The 20,327-nt window shown below is 38.9% G+C and overlaps 2 protein-coding genes across 2 annotated transcripts in view; one reads left to right on the top strand and one right to left on the bottom strand.

Annotated features, from left to right (window-relative positions):
* Positions 1-8,245: 8,245 nt before the first annotated feature.
* Positions 8,246-8,845, top strand: LOC132106316 (uncharacterized; the record flags this gene model as incomplete). Its single annotated transcript, XM_059511944.1, has 1 exon — positions 8,246-8,845. A coding segment is annotated over one exon (600 nt), but the record flags the coding sequence as incomplete, so codon positions are not given.
* A 6,815-nt stretch (positions 8,846-15,660) lies between these two features.
* Positions 15,661-20,327, bottom strand: part of LOC132106315 (uncharacterized) — a 329,308-nt gene continuing 324,641 nt past the window's right edge. The window contains exon 2 of the mRNA XM_059511942.1: positions 15,661-15,788. The gene's annotated coding sequence lies outside the window, so the exon portion shown is untranslated. The remainder of the gene's footprint in view (positions 15,789-20,327) is intronic.

Here is a 20,327-nt window from a genome sequence, read left to right as displayed (position 1 = left end):
AATTGCACACCTGTTAATTGCACTCAGCTGTCCCCACTTTCATCGTTTTCACCTGTCCGTTTTAACCCGGTTGTTTCTATCTGTTTCATGGAGTCCTTGTTTTATGTCACCCTGCTTTCTCGTGTTCCCTAGTGTTTTTTGTGTTTCTTGTTTTGGACTGCTTTTGTTTGCTTCTCTCTGTTTGTGTGAACGTTCGTGACAGAAGGACTACATCATGCCCAGATCCAGCAGTGTGGAATTTCTGTTCAACAACTGCCTGGATGACCCTTTGCCTGGGGTGGGAGATTTTTGGGGGTTCACCTGTTACCTTCACCATCATAGTCAATGGGATACACCGACCACACCCGTCTCTCCAGACACGATGGCCGCCGGCCCAGCACCACTACACCAGATGGCCGCCGGCACAGCGCCACTGCACAAGATGGCAGCCACAGTAGACTTTCCAGAGTTGAGTCAGGCCCCCGTTGACCCTCAAGAGTCGAGTCAGGCCCCGTTGACCCCCCAGAGTCGAGTCAGGCCCCCGTTGACCCTCTAGAGTCGAGTCAGGTCCCCACTGACCAGGTGCCCGCTGATTTCCTAGAGTCGAGTCAGGTCCCCGTTGACCCTCCAGAGTCGAGTCAGGCCCCCGTTGAACCTCCGGATTCGAGTCAGGTCCCCGTTGACCCTCCAGAGTCTAGTCAGATCACCGTTGACCGTCCTGAGTTAGGTCAAGTCACCATTCACACCCATGAGTCAAGCAAAACCACAGTTAGACCTTATGAGTCAAGTCAAGTCGCCAATGATCTTCATGGGCAAAGTCAAGTCACCAATGGTCTTCATGGGCAAAGTCAAGTCACCAATGATCTTCATAGGCAAAGTCAAGTTACCGATGATGTTCATGGGCAAAGTCAAGTCACCAATGATCTTCATGAGTTAAGTCAAGTCACCAATGATCTTCATGAGACAAGTCAAGCCACAGTTGATCTTCCTAAACGAAGTCAAGCCACAGTTAATATTAATGAACCCAGTCAAATCACCACGGATCTACCAGAGCCTCGTCACATCTCAGCTGAACTTCAAGAGCCTCGTCAGGTCTCAGCTGAACTTCCAGAGTATCGTCACATCTCAGCTGAACTTCCAGAGCCTCATCAAGTCGCAGCTGAACTTTCGGAGCCTCGTCACATCTCAGCCGGACTTCCAGAGCGCTCGTCCTACCCTTTCATGGCCACGGAAACCATCCTTAACCTGTTCATGTTCTCTATTTCAGCCTTACCAGACCAAATTTATGCATTTAGCAGACGCTTTAATCCAAAGCGACTTACAGTGCATTCAGGCTATCAATTTTTACCTGTCATGTGTTCCCGGGGAATCGAACCCCCAACCTTGCGCTTGATAGCACAATGCTCTACCAATTGAGCTACAGGAACACTAATAATAAAAATTAATAAAATTAATTTATCGTAAACTAGATTAAATTATATCGCATGGTATCAATCTTAATGATATAGATATCTTACCTCAAAGTGATGATTTTAATGACCTAAAATTAATGTACTGATGTTATTTCCTTGTATCATGCATTCTGCGTATTACTAATACCAACTATATGGCTGTGCATTATCGTCCAGGAAGAACTGTTGTTCCAGCCACCAAAGACAGATTCGCAAATAACCTGCCTGATTTATCTCAACTTCTCTATGTACCCATAAATACACATGAACTAGATGAAATGACTGTCAACATGGGCACTATCTTCTCTAATACATTAGAAGCTGATGCCCCCATAAATTGAAAAAGGTTAGAGAAAAACGTACTGTGCCATGGTATAACAGCAATAACCATTAAGAAAGTAACTCGTAATCTTGAGCACAAATGGAGAAAATCTAACTTGGAAGTTTTTAGAATTGCGTGGAACAGCAGTATGTCAAGGTATAGACAGGCTCTAAAAACTGCCAGGGCCGAGCATATCCACAAACCCTAACCAAAACAATGCAAGGTTTTTATTTACCACAGTGGCTAGATTAACAAATAACCACATGCCACCCAATCTAAATATTCCCTCACAGTTAAATAGTAATGACTTTATGAATTTATTCACTGATAAAATAGATAACGTCCGAAATGCAGCAACAAATATAGATTCTACAGCGTCTAATCCATCTAATTCCATCGCACCCAAAGATAAACTGCAGTGCTTTAAAACTATAGGACAAAAAGAGGTAAATAAACTTATCACTGCATCTAAACCAACAACATGTTTATTAGATCTTTACCCACTAAATTATTGAAAGAGTTGTTACCTGTAGCAGAAGAACCTGTACTCAATATTATTAACTCGTCGTTATCTTTAGGTTACGTCAAAAAAACCATTCAAGCTGGCGGTTATTAAGCCTCTTATTAAGAAACCACAACTAGATCCTATTGAACTGTCAAATCACAGACCCTTTTCAAATCCTCGATTTATGTCAAAAATTTTTGCCTTTGACTCGGGTCCAAAAATAGCACGCAAAATGTGTGTGCTTCATTTGCAAAGCCTTCCTTATATGGTATCAGCCCATATATGGGTTAATTTGATCATTTGATGTTCATTATTTTATGATTCATAAAGTAGTGAAATTAAGCTAAGAAATATATTTTTCCCACACACAAATTTCCATCTAACGATTGCGAATAATTTTTCAGAAGAATGTGTATTTAAAAGATTTTTCACAAAACAGCCAATATCACAAGAAAGCTCTTATTCTTAGGAATCTCATTCTCATTTTATTGGGTGACAATTACAGATCAAATGATCTTCAAAATAATCGTAATGTAAAATTTCTCATTTTACATTGAGATGATGCCAACCACTCAGAGGACCTCAGATGATGCTAACCCTGAAAGAACATACATAACTACCCAATTTTGCTATAAGTTTGATTGCATCATATAATAATTGCTGTTAATAGTGATCATCGTCTGTTTGATAACGTCTTTAAATTATTTTTCCATACATTCCTGCCATATGCACATAAACATCAGTCCATCCATCAGTCCATCCATCTGTCTACCGGCGAGGCTTACCTGTCTATCTATTAGCCAGCTAGGCACTTCAAATTTAGTTCAACCCATCCATCATCCAGTAAAGTCTACTCATACGATGGTGTGAGCTGCTCCCATTAAATGCTATGTGGACCTTCAGGCGATTCAAGACCTATCCACTCCGTTATTGACCAGTAGGGCTCACCTGTCTGATGCTGAGAGCTGCTTCTGTCAAGAGTGAGGTGTGACCCTCCTGATCAGACTTTCCAAATCAGGCTGCTCTTCGTCCATCGGGTAGTGGGGCCTGTCTTCCCAACACTGCATGCTGCTCCTGTTGGAGGCAGTAAGGGCCCCTGGTCTCACAGCTCAAAACACGCTGCTCCTCCTTTATCGGTCAGTAGGGTTCACTGGTCTGATGCCACGAGCTGCTCCCATCTAGAACCAGTTGTGACCCTTCCCGATCAAGTGCCCCAATTCACACTGTTCCTCATCCATCAGCTGGTAGGGCCCATCCACCCAGCGCCGTGAGCTGCTCCCGTTGGAATTTGTGTGGGCCCTCCAGGTTAAAGGACTAGACCTCTTCCCACCAAATTTCAAGTACTCCTCGCTGCAGACTGTAGCGCGGCGACGTCACGTATGTACGTCACGTATGTACGTGACGTGTGTTTAACGCGCATGCGCAGTAACGTATATGTATTTACCGTAAATACGATTGTGCGCCCTACGCGCCGTGCTGACTGTCATTAATGCGCATATCCAGGTTCATTCACTTCCGGATGTTCGTAAGGTATGGTGGATATGAGATATTACTTTTGTTTTCTTAAAAATTTGCATTTAAATTGCTTTTAATTGTAAGAATGCTTTGGTCATAATCATAGAGAGTGTCATTGCAAATGTGTGCGATTTCAAACACGTATGACATGTTTTATGATATAGTATTCGAATGCTTGTCTTTCAAAGTCTTATTTCGCCTAAAATGAACCATTAAAGATGTCTTAAAGTAGAGCAGAAAGACTTTATTAATGTTAGTAATGCCATTCCCTTATGAAACAAAAATATATTGCAGTATATTGGAAAATATGTAATATTTTAGGCATATATTCTTTTATATGGGATTTAATATTTATCTTTTCCAATATATTGCAATATATTGAAAGCGGCAATCATTTGTATATTTTGCAATATATTATATGATATATGTATCATCAATATATTGTATTCAAATATATAATATATTAGAAAATAAAAAGGGAAAATAATATATTACAATATATCACAATATATTTTAAGAAATATATTGGTAAATATATTTTCCTTTCGTAAGGGTTGATGGTTGCATGCATTGCAAAAAAATATATCATATTTGTAATCTTTTTCATTTACATTATCAAAGATTAATAGATACTATAACACATGTATTGTTCATTGTTAGTTTATGTTAATTAATACATTAACTAGTGATTACCAATGACACCTTATTGTAAAGTGTTACCTCTTAAATTGACCTTCATATGTCTTAATATGACTTTTTGGGGACATTGTCAGTGAGCAGAAATTCAGAGAAGAGAGCCCACTTCATGTGGTTAGAGTACTGTAATTATCTGTTTATCTTTCTCTGATAAACTGTATAGCCCTCAACTGTAAAATTTTCAAATTGAAAAAAAACTTCAAACTTTCAGGCCATGCTTTCTCAAGCCAAGCCAACCTAAATTTTGAATTGAGAAAATTTATTAATTTAGTTGATGTTAATGCTGGTTATAAATTAAATCTCTTAGGTAGTTTACAGACAGAGCAAAAGCTTTTTCTAACACCATGCTATAATATATTTAAAAATACATTTAAAATATTTTCCTTGTATGGCTCATCTGCCTTTCTTCAAAATGATTTAATATTGCTTTAGTATTGTTTGTTCTTTTATGTAAATTAGGTGTCGTGCACTGGAGTGCATTGTCTGAACAAAACAACCAGAGTTCCGGGCGTCTTGTTCTCTGACCCAGTGCCTCCGGTGCAGTGAGATATTTAAAGACTGTCCACCTGGCTGTGTGAGGAGTCGCAGGAGGAGAGTCCTGTGTGGGTTTTATCCATTCAAAGAATTTGAAGGCTACTGCTTGACTTAATGTTTTATCAGTGATGGAGGTGAATTTCAGATTTTTTTTTCTTGTGTCATGTCTATAGTCTTAATCTATATTTGTATATACAATTATATTTTCTGTTTTGTTCTTTGAAATAAATAAAAAAAGATCACTGTCATCAGTTTGGTTTTTTTGGAGGCACCTTGCATAAAATGGGATGCAGACACTGAAAATATACTGTATTTAGTCAACTGAACTTAAAACTACTTTATTGGCTTAAATGTTTCACATGCAGAATGGCCAAAGCAAAAGAAAAATGTCCAAATTTATAGTAAAAAAATCGATAAACAAGAACCAAAGCAAAAGAAAGATTAAAATAAGAAAGGCAGTGGCTATTTACACTTAGAGCAAATGGCTATAGATTCTATTTATACTATGTTAAAATAGCAGGATTTTCTGCTATTTATTTTACTTATTGCAAATAGGGGCAATTATTTGCACCTCAGTATTGTAGTACATTATAAAAGAGTATGCAATAATGAGTGTAAATTATAATTTTAATTCAAATTATTAAATGGATGGCAGCATATTAGGACAATAAAGCCCTCCTTCAAAACTGTTTGATTATTTCCTTAGTTTTTATTTAAAATAAATGTTTTTCTGATGTGATTTGAAATTTGAATAGGTAGGGGATAAAAGGCTGATTCGGACCGGATCGATTGCATCAAATTGTGAACAACACACGTTTTACCATCTGCACTATTAGAGCCGACGACTGTACTTTATCTGTTTTTATTTTGACTAGCTCAATAAGAAATATAAGGTGCCATTAAAGTGTAATATTACAATATACACAGTGAAGTAAAGTGCAACAGAATGTTAATATATTTTAAGATACTACACAGATATTACAGAATAAACTTTAATTCCGTATAATTTTACCTCAGATGAAACATGGTTAAACATGGTTTTTCCCGTCTTTTTTACACCTTAATGTTCTTTAATACTTTAACATTTTATTAGAGTTTTCTTTTAAGTATGTGCATCGTTTTAATGCACGCACGACCCGAAAACAACTAACGTCATCACGCAATGCAAATTACAAGTGCATGCGCGGTAAACACATACGTGATGTACATACGTGACGTATGTACGTGACGTCACCGCGCTACAGTCTGCAGCGAAGGGTGTCTCCCAAATTTTGGTGCTCATTTTAGGGGGTTAGTTCATTCGTTGGCGGTTGTCTGTTTGCTCTGTTGCTTTTGGGGGGTTATTGCTGGTTTGGAGTTCAGAGCACGCCAAATACGCAAAAAAACCAAAACATTTACTCTGTTAATTATATGTAAGTGTTAACTCGTGAATGAAATTATATTGTATGTGGAGCTCAGTAGAAGTCTGACATACTGTTCAAGGAATATTATTTTACTCAGGAGTTTGCAAGCGAGGGTGGTCATGTCCATCAGCCCTGTGGGTGTCGCTGTTGGACAGTGTTTTCTCAAAAAGTCATATTAAGACATATGAAGGTCAATTTAAGAGGTAACACTTTACAATAAGGTGTCATTGGTAATCACTAGTTAATGTATTAATTAACATAAACTAACAATGAACAATACATGTGTTATAGTATCTATTAATCTTTGATAATGTAAATGAAAAAGATTACAAATATGATATATTTTTTTGCAATGCATGCAACCATCAACCCTTACGAAAGGAAAATATATTTACCAATATATTTCTTAAAATATATTGTGATATATTGTAATATATTATTTTCCCTTTTTATTTTCTAATATATTATATATTTGAATACAATATATTGATGATACATATATCATATAATATATTGCAAAATATACAAATGATTGCCGCTTTCAATATATTGCAATATATTGGAAAAGATAAATATTAAATCCCATATAAAAGAATATATGCCTAAAATATTACATATTTTCCAATATACTGCAATATATTTTTGTTTCATAAGGGAATGGCATTACTAACATTAATAAAGTCTTTCTGCTCTACTTTAAGACATCTTTAATGGTTCATTTTAGGCGAAATAAGACTTTGAAAGACAAGCATTCGAATACTATATCATAAAACATGTCATACGTGTTTGAAATCGCACACATTTGCAATGACACTCTCTATGATTATGACCAAAGCATTCTTACAATTAAAAGCAATTTAAATGCAAATTTTTAAGAAAACAAAAGTAATATCTCATATCCACCATACCTTACGAACATCCGGAAGTGAATGAACCTGGATATGCGCATTAATGACAGTCAGCACGGCGCGTAGGGCGCACAATCGTATTTACGGTAAATACATATACGTTACTGCGCATGCGCGTTAAACACACGTCACGTACATACGTGACGTACATACGTGACGTCGCCGCGCTACAGTCTGCAGCGAGGAGTACTAGAGAAAAAAATAAAATAAAAACAGCTACACGGAGCTACAATTTGCTACAGAAGGCCAACAGGAAGTAGAGAAAACACTGTCCAACAGCGACACCCACAGGGCTGATGGACATGACCACCCTCGCTTGCAAACTCCTGAGTAAAATAATATTGTAGCTCCGTGTAGCTGTTTTTATTTTATTTTTTTCTCTAGAATCTTTATCTTACTATCACTCTCTGTTTTTTAAAGTGGTAAAATATAACTTAATTCACACCATATTTCTGATATTATCGATCAATCTTATCAGATTAACTTTGATCGTTCACTTTTATTTTATTTCCGTGAGTGCAGTACACCTGCAAAGCGTTAGCACTCGTTAGCTTGTCATTAGTGTCTTCATTCGAACCTATCGCTGTTTTCTTTTCTCCTCTCCCTCGCTCCAGTTTTTCACAAGTTCATCAAACAACCGCAGTAAGAATTTTCATCAAGCACGGTGAGTAATGGCTTCTCCTATCATTGTTTCTTGCACCTCTTGCCACATGTACAGTTTATCTATCTCTGTCGCTGATGAGGGATTCACATGTGATAAATGCAGGGAAATAGTTAGGCTGACAGAGAAGATTTCAGAATTAGAGACACGCATCCAAACTTTAATTGAGGATAGTAAAAATGTTAGGGCTCTAGATACGGCTTTGGATGCGTCTAGCTCAGGGATTCCTGTATATTGTTCGGTTCCGGAAACAGAGCCCCAGCAGCAGGGCAACTGGGTGACGGTGAGGCAGCGTAGTCGTGGGTCAAAACACCGCTCTTCTGTTCCGATCAAAACATTAAACAGGTTCTCCCCACTCAGTGATGCACCCACTGAGAAACCTGATGAAAGTGCTCTAGTTATTGGTGATTCTATTGTACTGAACGTGAATATAGAGACACCAGCCACCATAGTCAAATGTTTACCGGGAGCCAGAGCGCCTGACATCTTGGCAAATTTAAAAGTGCTGGCTAATGCTAAACGTAAATACAATAAGATTGTTATTCATGCCGGCGCTAATGATGTTCGACTTCGCCAGTCGGAGATCACTAAAAATAACATTAAAGAGGTGTGTGAACTTGCAAGCACGATGTCAGACACTGTAATATGCTCTGGTCCCCTCCCTGCTTACCGTGGTGATGAGATGCATAGCAGATTGTCATCACTCAATGGCTGGATGTCTAAGTGGTGCCCACAGAATAACATAGGTTTCATAGACAATTGGACGAGCTTTTGGGGCAGACCTGACCTGTTTAAAAGAGATGGTCTTCATCCCTCCTGGGGTGGCGCCACTCTTCTCTCTAGAAATATGGCAAATAGTCTTAGGCCCGGTTTCACAGACAGGGCTTAGACTAAGCCAGGATTAGACCATAGGTCAATTAGGGCATTTAAGTAATTTTTATAAACATGCTTAGAAAAAAACATTACCGATGTGCATCTTAAAACTAAAAAGGCACTGATATATTTTTAAGATCACTCAGTGCAAGTTTATTTCAGTGGAAACAGCTCAGACTTACATTTTAGTCTAGGACTAGTCTTAAGCCCTGTCTGTGAAACCAGGGGTTAGTGTTTATACTTGACTAACTGGGGCCCAGGTCAGGAAGCAGACAGACTGGCTAAACCGACCGTCTGCTAGCCGCCTCCCGTCACAGAGGTCAGTTAATTCTCAGCACATAGAGACTTTTTCACCTAGATATCACACTATAGAGACTGTGTCTGTTCCCCGAACTAGAAAATACAAAAAACGTCCAAACCAAGTTAAGATTAACAATTTAATTGAGGTTCAACAAATAAAAAACAGAAGCAATATGGATAAACAAATGATAAAGCTTGGCTTATTGAATATCAGATCCCTTTCTACGAAAACACTCTTTGTAAATAATATGATCACTGATCATAATATAGATGTGCTCTGTTTGACAGAAACCTGGCTAAAACCTGATGATTACATTATTTTAAATGAGTCCACCCCCCAAGATTACTGTTATAAACATGAGCCGCGTCTAAAAGGCAAAGGTGGAGGTGTTGCTTCAATTTATAACAACGTTTTCAGGATTTCTCAGAGGTCAGGCTACAAGTATAACTCGTTTGAAGTAATGGTACTTCATATAACATTATCCAAAGAAACAAATGTTAATGATAAATCCCCTGTTATGTTTGTACTGGCTACTGTATACAGGGCACCATACAGACTTTATTAAAGAGTTTGGTGATTTTACATCTGAGTTAGTTCTGGCTGCAGATAAAGTTTTAATAGTTGGTGATTTTAATATCCATGTTGATAATGAAAACGATGCATTGGGATCAGCATTTATAGACATTCTGAACTCTATTGGTGTTAGACAACACGTTTCAGGACCTACTCATTGTCGAAATCATACTCTAGATTTAATACTGTCACATGGAATTGATGTTGATGGTGTTGAAATTATTCAGCCAAGTGATGATATCTCAGATCATTATTTAGTTCTTTGCAAAATTCATATAGCCAAAATTGTAAATTCTACTTCTTGTTACAAGTATGGAAGAACCATCACTTCTAACACAAAAGACTGCTTTTTAAGTTATCTTCCTGATGTATCCAAATTCCTTAGCATATCCAAAACCTCAGAACAACTTGATGATGTAACAGAAACTATGGACTCTCTCTTTTCTAGCACTTTAAATAAAGTTGCTCCTTTACGCTTAAGGAAGGTTAAGGAAAACAGTTTGACACCATGGTATAATGAGCATACTCGCACCCTAAAGAGAGCAGCCCGAAAAATGGAGCGCAGCTGGAGGAAAACAAAACTAGAGGTATTTCGTATTGCTTGGCGGGAAAGTAACATATCCTACAGAAAAGCATTAAAAACTGCTAGATCCGATTACTTTTCTTCTCTTTTAGAAGAAAACAAACATAACCCCAGGTATTTATTCAATACAGTGGCTAAATTAACGAAAAATAAAGCCTCAACAAGTGTTGACATTTCCCAACACCACAGCAGTAATGAGTTTATGAACTACTTTACTTCTAAAATCGATACTATTAGAGATAAAATTGCAACCATTCAGCCGTCAGCTACAGTATCACATCAGACAGTGCACTATAGACCCCCTGAGGAACAGTTCCACTCATTCTCTACCATAGGAGAGGAAGAATTGTATAAACTTGTTAAATCATCTAAACCAACAACATGCATGTTAGACCCTATACCATCTAAGCTCCTGAAAGAGGTGCTTCCAGAAGTCATAGATCCTCTTCTGACTATTATTAATTCCTCATTGTCATTAGGACATGTCCCCAAAACCTTCAAACTGGCTGTTATTAAGCCCCTCATCAAAAAACCACAACTTGACCCCAAAGAACTAGTTAATTATAGACCAATCTCGAATCTCCCTTTTCTGTCCAAGATACTAGAAAAGGTGGTATCCACACAATTATATTCCTTCTTAGAGAAAAATGGTATATGTGAGGATTTCCAGTCAGGATTTAGACCGTATCATAGTACTGAGACTGCTCTTCTTAGAGTTACAAATGATCTGCTCTTATCATCTGATCGTGGGTGTATCTCTCTATTAGTTTTATTGGATCTTAGTGCTGCGTTTGACACAATTGACCACAACATTCTTTTGCATAGACTTGAATACTTTGTTGGCATCAGTGGAAGTGCATTAGCATGGTTTAAATCGTACTTATATGACCGCCATCAGTTCGTAGCAGTGAATGAAGATGTATCCTATCGATCACAAGTGCATTATGGAGTACCTCAAGGCTCAGTACTAGGGCCGCTACTCTTCACGCTTTATATGTTACCCTTGGGAGATATCATCAGGAAACATGGTGTTAGCTTTCACTGTTATGCTGATGATACTCAGCTCTATATTTCTTCGCAGCCCAGTGAAACACACCAATTTGAAAAACTAATGGATTGCATAGTCGATATAAAAAACTGGATGACGAGTAATTTCTTACTGCTAAATTCTGAAAAAACAGAGGTGTTAATTATAGGACCTAAAAACTCTGCTTGTAATAACCTAGAACACTGTCTAAGACTTGATGGTTGCTCTGGCAATTCTTCGTCATCAGTTAGGAACCTAGGTGTGCTATTTGATCGCAATCTTTCCTTAGAAAGCCACGTTTCTAGCATTTGTAAAACTGCATTTTTCCATCTCAAAAATATATCTAAATTACGGCCTATGCTCTCAATGTCAAATGCAGAAATGTTAATCCATGCATTTATGACCTCAAGGTTAGATTATTGTAATGCTTTATTGGGTGGTTGTTCTGCACGCTTAGTAAACAAACTACAGCTAGTCCAAAATGCAGCAGCAAGAGTTCTTACTAGAACCAGGAAGTATGACCATATTAGCCCGGTCCTGTCAACACTGCACTGGCTCCCTATCAAGCATCACATAGATTTTAAAATATTGCTTATTACATATAAAGCCCTGAATGGTTTAGCACCTCAGTATTTGAATGAGCTCCTTTTACATTATAATCCTCTACGTCCGCTACGTTCTCAAAACTCAGGCAATTTGATAATACCTAGAATATCAAAATCAACTGCAGGCGGCAGATCCTTTTCCTATTTGGCGCCCAAACTCTGGAATAACCTACCTAACATTGTTCGGGAGGCAGACACACTCTTGCAGTTTAAATCTAGATTAAAGACCCATCTCTTTAACCTGGCATACACATAACATACTAATATGCTTTTATTATCCAAATCCGTTAAAGGATTTATAGGCTGCATTAATTAGGTAAACCGGAACCGGAAACACTTCCCATAACAACCTATGTACTTGCTACATCATTAGAAGAATGGCATCTACGCTAATATTTGTCTGTTTCTCTCTCGTTCCGAGGTCACCGTGGCCACCAGATCCAGTCTGTGTCCAGATCAGTGGGTCACTGCAGTCACCCGGATCCAGTACGTATCCAGACCAGATGCTGGATCAGCACCTAGAAAGGACCTCTTCATCCCTGAAAGACAGCGGAGACCAGGACAACTAGAGCCCCAGATACAGATCCCCTGTAAAGACCTTGTCTCAGAGGAGCACCAGGACAATACCACAGGAAACAGATGATTCTTCTGCACAATCTGACTTTGCTGCAGCCTGGAATTAAACTACTGGTTTCGTCTGGTCAGAGGAGAACTGGCCCCCCAACTGAGCCTGGTTTCTCCCAAGGTTTTTTTCTCCATTCTGTCACCGATGGAGTTTCGGTTCCTTGCCGCTGTCGCCTCTGGCTTGCTTAGTTGGGGACACTTCATCTACAGCGATATCGTTGACTTGATTGCAAATAAATGCACAGACACTATTTAACTGAACAGAGATGACATAACTGAATCCAATGATGAACTGCCTTTAACTATCATTTTTGCATTATTGACACTGTTTTCCTAATGAATGTTGTTCAGTTGCTTTGACGCAATGTATTTTGTTTAAAGCGCTATATAAATAAAGGTGACATTGACATTGACATCAGCACAGCCCCCACATTGCAAACTCCCAAACAGGAGATGCACACTTTGTACGTACAGTGTCACCAAAGATAAAAGCATACAAGAATGAATGCACTCTTAACAGCCTCTGGTGCAACTCTCAAAAGAGGAAATAATCCACTTAATGGTGAGTCACTGGAACAACTAGCTGACTAATGTACACTAAGGAAATATGTGCACTTATAAGGGTGATAATATGCAACTTCTTATGAGCAATTATTTAGTATCATCAGTCTAATATATTCCCATTGCATCATAATGCAGCTTTGAGTTCCTGTGAAAGGGAACTCTAATCAAACAAATTGTTTTTCAAACATTGTGCATAAAAATACCATGGGACAATCTCCTTTGACTTTTAAGTTCATCAATTAAAAATACAATTATATACTACAAATAACAGTTTAAAACTGATATTTTTAGATTTACACTGAAATTATAGTGAATTATAGTTTGTTAAATTGGTTAAATTGACTTTTACATATTTTAATTTCAGTCACTGGGTCATGTTTATGTATTTTTAAAGCAAAAACTAGACCAGTGGCTTGTGAGAATTAATATTCCAAAAGTGTTTAAAGACATATTTACTAAAACATTGTTAAAAAATACTTACCTGAGAAAAAAAGCAACTGAAACAGTCTGTCCATTGGTGATGGATTTAAAGTATGGATGGAACCTGAAACTGTTGTTATTCTAGATATTCTTTCCACAAACACAATTAAATAAAAAAAAGCTTAAGCATTAAAATGTAATAAAATCATCTAATCACCAGATCACAGCAGTTACCTGCATCAACAAGCAGACTGAATGATCCCAACATGCATATTTGCATATTTAAACATTAGGTTTCATGCAAAACCTTTGCCCAGATACAAAATATTCAAAACAGATTTCCATTTGTTTGCTCTTCATTTAAATATGAAAATACAAAAATGAAATGAAAAGAAACAAAACTATCAGAAACCAAAAAAAAAGTGTCACGATCTCCAGCCATGAGCTCCTCTAGAGAGCACTCCATTATGTACTTTGCTATCCGCTTGTTAAGTGGTGACCATAGACCAGTGGTTCTCAACCCGCGTGACAAATTCAAATACGGCCCACCATACTGAACAAAATTGTAAAAAATTACTTTCAGTTTTACAATTCATTTTAGTTTTTACATTAATATAAAAATGTACTAAACAAATATAAGCTCTGTTTTAGTTATATACAATAATTTAGTTTTTCATATATTATTTTCAGACATAGGCTAACCTGTACTCACGTAATTAACATTACGTGAGTACATATGCATAAACATATGCATTTAACGAACACTTACAAGCATGCACTTTGGCAGAATTCAGCTTAAATGGTCATCAGCAGCCATTATTCCGGTAAAATTGAGCATCAGAATGTACACATTTGTTATTAAGGGAGAAGAACGAAATGTGAAAAAGAGAAAAGAGTCTATAAGATATAAGAATTCTGTGGCCAGAGAGTTTGAATGACAACAAACATGAACATTTAAATCCCCAAGAATTAGAAGTCTGTCATACTTTGTCCTAATATCTCCTAAAAAAAATCTGTAAAATCAGAAATAAAATCTTTATGGAATTTAGGAGGTCGGTAAACCATCACACATAGCACAGGGTTTGTTTATTCAATTTGCAACAACTGCAGTTCAAAACTTAAGTACACATTAGTCGGCAGTCTCTGGCAGCAAAAATGTCTTTCAAAATCTGATGCAATTCCTCCACCTCGACCAGTAGTCCGAGGAGAATTTAAAAAAAGGTACACTCTGGTGGCACAAGCTCAGAGAAAGTGCTGAAATCCCCAACATTAAGCCAAATCTCAGTCTAAAATAAAAAGTCCAGACCTCATGAACAAAAAAAAGGTCTTCAATATGAAGGATTTATTTACTATCGATCTTGAGTGATTTTGATGACAATCAGGGCCTGTAACATGAAGCTGGATTTTCTGGCTAGCTAGGTAAATTTCAGATTAGTTTGCATCAATCCTGGGTTTTAGGTACCACGTAAGTGGCATGGATTTTAGCGACATTCATTGCCATAGTAACTTACACTGCACGGCTAACCTGCTCTGGGGCAGGTTATGTTCTGGGTTAGAGATCTCAAACTGAATGTGGACCAATCAGATGTGAGAGAAGTGACACATGTCTGACACAGTCACTTCCCCAATTTATCTTGCTCCAAATTAAAGGTCACCAATGCAAAAAAATAAAAATAGAAGAAGTCTGGCTTTAATGATAATTAGTGAGACATTTTATGATTTATATAATTATAGTGATTCATATTATTATTATTATTATTATTATTATTATTATTATTATTATTTATTTATTTTTTACACAAGCAATTTTAGTTTAACAGTTATTATAAATCGTTTATTTTAAATAAATATTAATGTATACAGATCATGTAATATAAATAAGCTGTAGTATCAATTCAATTCAAGTTTATTTGTATAGCGCTTTTTACAATACAAATCGTTACAAAGCAACTTTACAGAAAATTATGTTTCTACAATATTTAGTAATAGCTTATAAGTGGTGACTGTCAGACTGTGCACGTATGACAGGATTTTTAGAAAAATTAATACAAGACGTAGTTAGCCAGACGATGAACATTATTAATATTATTCATAATTAATAATTATTATATGATGCAGTCACACTTGTAGCAATATTTGTTAGTTCTATTTGTTGATTCAGGGTTAGCATCATCTGAGGTCCTCTGAGGGTCAGCATTATCTCTTCTCAGGTGTTCTGGATCCAGACTTGAGCTTGTGTAAATCCTAGTAAAACATAGAAACAAATAGAGACATCATTAGCATAGCTGCTGATCCAACAAAGTAAAATTAATTAGTTTAACCCAAGCTAAAGAATAAAAATGCGCATTTGATCAGATGCAATTACACTAACAATTTAAGATACATTATTCGAATGCTTGGCGAAAGAGATGTATTTTTAATCTAGATTTAAACAGAGAGAGTGTGTCTGAACACCGAACATTATCAGGAAGGCTATTCCAGAGTTTGGGAGCCAAATGTGAAAAAGCTCTACCTCGTTTAGTGGACTTTGCTATCCTAGGAACTACCAAAAGTCCAGCGTTTTGTGACCTTAGTGAGCGTGATGGATTGTAATGTGGTAGAAGGCTAGTTAGGTACGCAAGAGCTAAACCATTTAGGGCCTATAGGTAAGTAATGATAATTTGTAACTGATACAGAACTTAATAGGTAGCCAGTGCAGAGACTAAAATTGGGGAAATATGATCATATTTTCTTGACTTGGCAAGGACTCTAGCTGCTGCATTTTGGACTACCTGTAGCTTGTTTATTGAAGAAGCAGGACAACCACCTAGAAGTGCATTACAATATGTCATGAATGCATGAACTAGCTTTTCAGCATCAGAAACAGATAACATGTTTCATAGCTTGGCAATGTTTCTAAGATGGAAGAATGCAGTTCCCTTTCGAGGGAACTTCGAACTGCGTCCACTAGGGGTCGCTTTGGGGAACACCTCGTCGTGACCCGTGTCTGAAGCATACATTGAAAAAACACCAACTTGTTGGCCAGCGACAGCCTCCGACGTCACTACCGGCACGACAATAAATAAGCACCGGGAGAGCACGTCATAATCTTCTTCATTTTCACTGACTGTTTTGTTTTAAGCATGCATCTGAAAGAACCGGTAAGGGCGATCTTTCTCTGTTTATCATGGCGACAACTAGCAAGCATTTAGACGATGTGTGCAACTGTGTCGGCGTTATTTGACACCCGATGACACATGCGATCTTTGCGTCATTTGTTTGGGTGAAGAGCACACACGCGATGTCTTTGAGGAGGCAATCTGCGTGCATTGTGAGTGTTTTTTCAATGGAAAAAGCTCCGCTCTTGTTCATCTCTCTTCTGAAAGAAAATGGAAAAAGGTTCCCGCGATTCAGGACCTGTCCGCACTGAGGCATGGAAGATAATGAGCTTGTGAGAATACAGGTGGATCTGTCTGAATGGTTTAAAGAGGTACTTTCCCTTTAGTGCTCGTAAAAAAAAAAAAAAGGTCGGCAGACGAGAGAGAGCCTCGGGAGGATGATGTTATATCTTTAACATTTTCTAATACTGAGGTTAATGCTCTGCTGGGTTTTTACCCAGGAAAAGCAGGAGATATTTGAGGATGGTGAAGAAGCTGAGGCTGAGCCTTCTCAATTCTCCTGCAATTCGTTTGTAGAGCTGTTGGAGGTTATTGAGCCCTCCAGCTCAGGTGAGCCTTTCATTTCTGCATTATCTCCATACAGAGATTAAAAAGAAATGAAAGATGCCATTTTCTTCTCGCATCCATCGGTTTCAGCATGAAAGTAATCTGCCGACATCGAGGTGATGTGCGGAAGCGGCTATGAGGGAATGCCCCTGTAGAAAGAGCTAAAATTTTTATAAATAATTAATAAAATAATTTTTATCTGTCGAAATCTTTTTTCTTTCTGCAGGGGAAACATCCTCTTTTAATCTCCCTCCTTGCCATCTAAGCCCCTTCAGAAAATCATCTCGCTTAAATGGCAAGGCATACGCAGTAGCAGGTCGGGCTGTGGCTTTATTACAGCACAATGCTGGTGCTTCAAGCATATCAGATTTGCTAAGATACCTGGATAGAGGCAGGGGCCTTTTTTCTGATAAGGTAGCTGAGCTGTGCCACATCACTGATCTCTCTCCGTGTTACCATGCAGGCCGCCTCCACCATGGGCAGGTCTATGGCGGCCATGGTGGCAGTGGAGAGACATCTGTGGATGAACCTGGCAGACATCGGGAGGAAAGAAAATGCTTTCTTCTCGATGCTCAGGTTTTGCCTTCTAAACTTTTCGGTATTTCCGTTGAGACGGCGATTTGAGAAGTTCAGGGAGACAAAGGTGCGCTCTGCTGCTTTCAGATCCTTCGTTCCACGAAGGTCCAGGTCTGAGCCTGAACAACATAGGGGTCCTGGCCTGTCTCAATCTGAGGATCAAAGACTGGCACAGAAGGCTAGCATCGCAACTCGCGCTCCTCCCCCACCTGCTGGCAGGGGTTAGAGGAATCGTGGGTCATGAGGACGTAAGCAGAACCTAAGGGGTATGATCTAGACGAGGCAGCGTTCTCGTCCAAATAGGAGTGATACCGAGGTATCTACTCGTTCCCTTTGGGGATTTTTAACCCTCTGGAGTCTAAGAGGTTATCAGGAGAAAGTAGCCTCCTAACGTGTATATGCGTTAATCGACTTCAGAGGGTTATCTTCTGCTTTAATCCTCCCCTTCCTAAGTCCCATAGTTCATAGCAACCACCTGATTGATGGTCCAGACTAAAAGGAGGCGCCCCTTGAGCGGGGCTCCAGCGCAGGAGGGTGGGTGAGTAAATGTAACCCTCTCTGTACATTCGTGGCCAAAAGTTTTGAGAATTACATAAATATTGGAAATTGGAAAAGTTGCTGCTTAAGTTTTTATAATTGCAATTTGCATATACTCCAGAATGTTATGAAGAGTGATCAGATGAATTGCATAGTCCTTTGAGTTGCCATGAAAATTAACTTAACCCAAAAAACCTTTCCACTGCATTTCATTGCTGTCATTAAAGGACCTGCTGAAATCATTTCAGTAATCGTCTTGTTAACTCAGGTGAGAATGTTGCGAGCACAAGGCTGGAGATCATTATGTCAGGCTGATTGGGTTAGAATGGCAGTCTTGACATTTTAAAAAGAGGGTGATGCTTGAAATCATTGTTGTTCCATTGTTAACCATCGTGACCTGCAAAGAAACGCGTGCAGCCATCATTGCGTTGCATAAAAATGGCTTCACAGGCAAGTATATTGTGGCTACTAAGATTGCACCTAAATCAACAATTTATAGGATCATCAAGAACTTAAAGGAAAGAGGTTCAATTCTTTCTTCAGGGCATCCAAGAAAGTCCAGCAAGTGCCAGGATCGTCTCCTAAAGAGGATTCAGCTGCGGGATCGGAGTGCCACCAGTGCAGAGCTTGCTCAGGAATGGCAGCAGGCAGGTGTGAGCGCATCTGCACGCACAGTGAGGCGAAGACTTTTGGAAGATAGCCTGGTGTCAAGAAGGGCAGCAAAGAAGCCACTTCTCTCCAAAAAAAACATCAGGGACAGATTGATCTTCTGCAGAAAGTATAGTGAATGGACTGCTGAGGACTGGGGCAAAGTCATATTCTCCGATGAAGCCCCTTTCCGATTGTTTGGGGCATCTGGAAAAAGGCTTGTCCGGAGAAGAAAAGGTGAGCGCTACCATCAGTCCTGTGTCATGCCAACAGTAAAGCATCCTGACACCATTCATGTGTGGGGTTGCTTCTCATCCAAGGGAGTGGGCTCACTCACAATTCTGCCCAAAAACACAGCCATGAATAAAGAATGGTACCAAAACACCCTCCAACAGCAACTTCTTCCAACAATCCAACAACAGTTTGGTGAAGAACAATGCATTTTCCAGCATGGTGGAGCACCGTGCCATAAGGCAAAAGTGATAACTAAGTGGCTCGGGGACCAAAATGTTGAAATTTTGGGTCCATGGCCTGGAAACTCCCCAGATCTTAATCCCATTGAGAACTTGTGGTCAATCCTCAAGAGGCGGCTGGACAAACAAAAACCCACTATTTCCGGCAAACTCCAAGAAGAGATTATGAAAGAATGGGTTGCTATCAGTCAGGATTTGGCCCAGAAGTTGATTGAGAGCATGCCCAGTCGAATTGCAGAGGTCCTGAAAAAGAAGGGCCAAGACTGCAAATACTGACTCTTTGCATAAATGTCATGTAATTGTCGATAAAAGCATTTGAAACGTTTGAAGTGCTTGTAATTATATTTCAGTACATCACAGAAACAACTGAAACAAAGATCTAAAAGCGGTTTAGCAGCAAACTTTTTGAAAACTAATATTCATGTAATTCTCAAAACTTTTGGCCACGACTGTATATACTTATGTGTATTTAATTGCTGGTGGTTACGTGTCTACTAATAAACTCTGTGAGTTTCCTTTGCAGTGCTCAGTTACAGTGTTTACTAAACACTCGCCAGCAGCAGCCATCCGGCTTCATGTTCCGGTATTAGGCGGCTGAGATCACAGGTTTCTGAGGGAGCCTCCTTGATCATCAGGCCTGGCACAGCACTGCAGGGAATTTCATGGATGTCCGGCCAGGTCACCCCGAGGGGTCTCCTGGCCGCTTAGGGGTGCTGTCGCATCTAGCGGGAAGTGGAGGTGGCAGTTACAGAAGTCTTCTTGTATATGCTGCCTCAGGTGATGCTCCCCTCGCCCGAGTTGTGTAAAATTGAGCTTGCCTCTCCCGTGAGATTCAGTGCCTCTGC

This window comes from Carassius carassius, chromosome 26 (assembly GCF_963082965.1).
Source record: "Carassius carassius chromosome 26, fCarCar2.1, whole genome shotgun sequence".
Lineage (NCBI taxonomy): Eukaryota > Metazoa > Chordata > Actinopteri > Cypriniformes > Cyprinidae > Carassius > Carassius carassius.
This window is presented reverse-complemented; position numbering and strand designations above follow the sequence as displayed.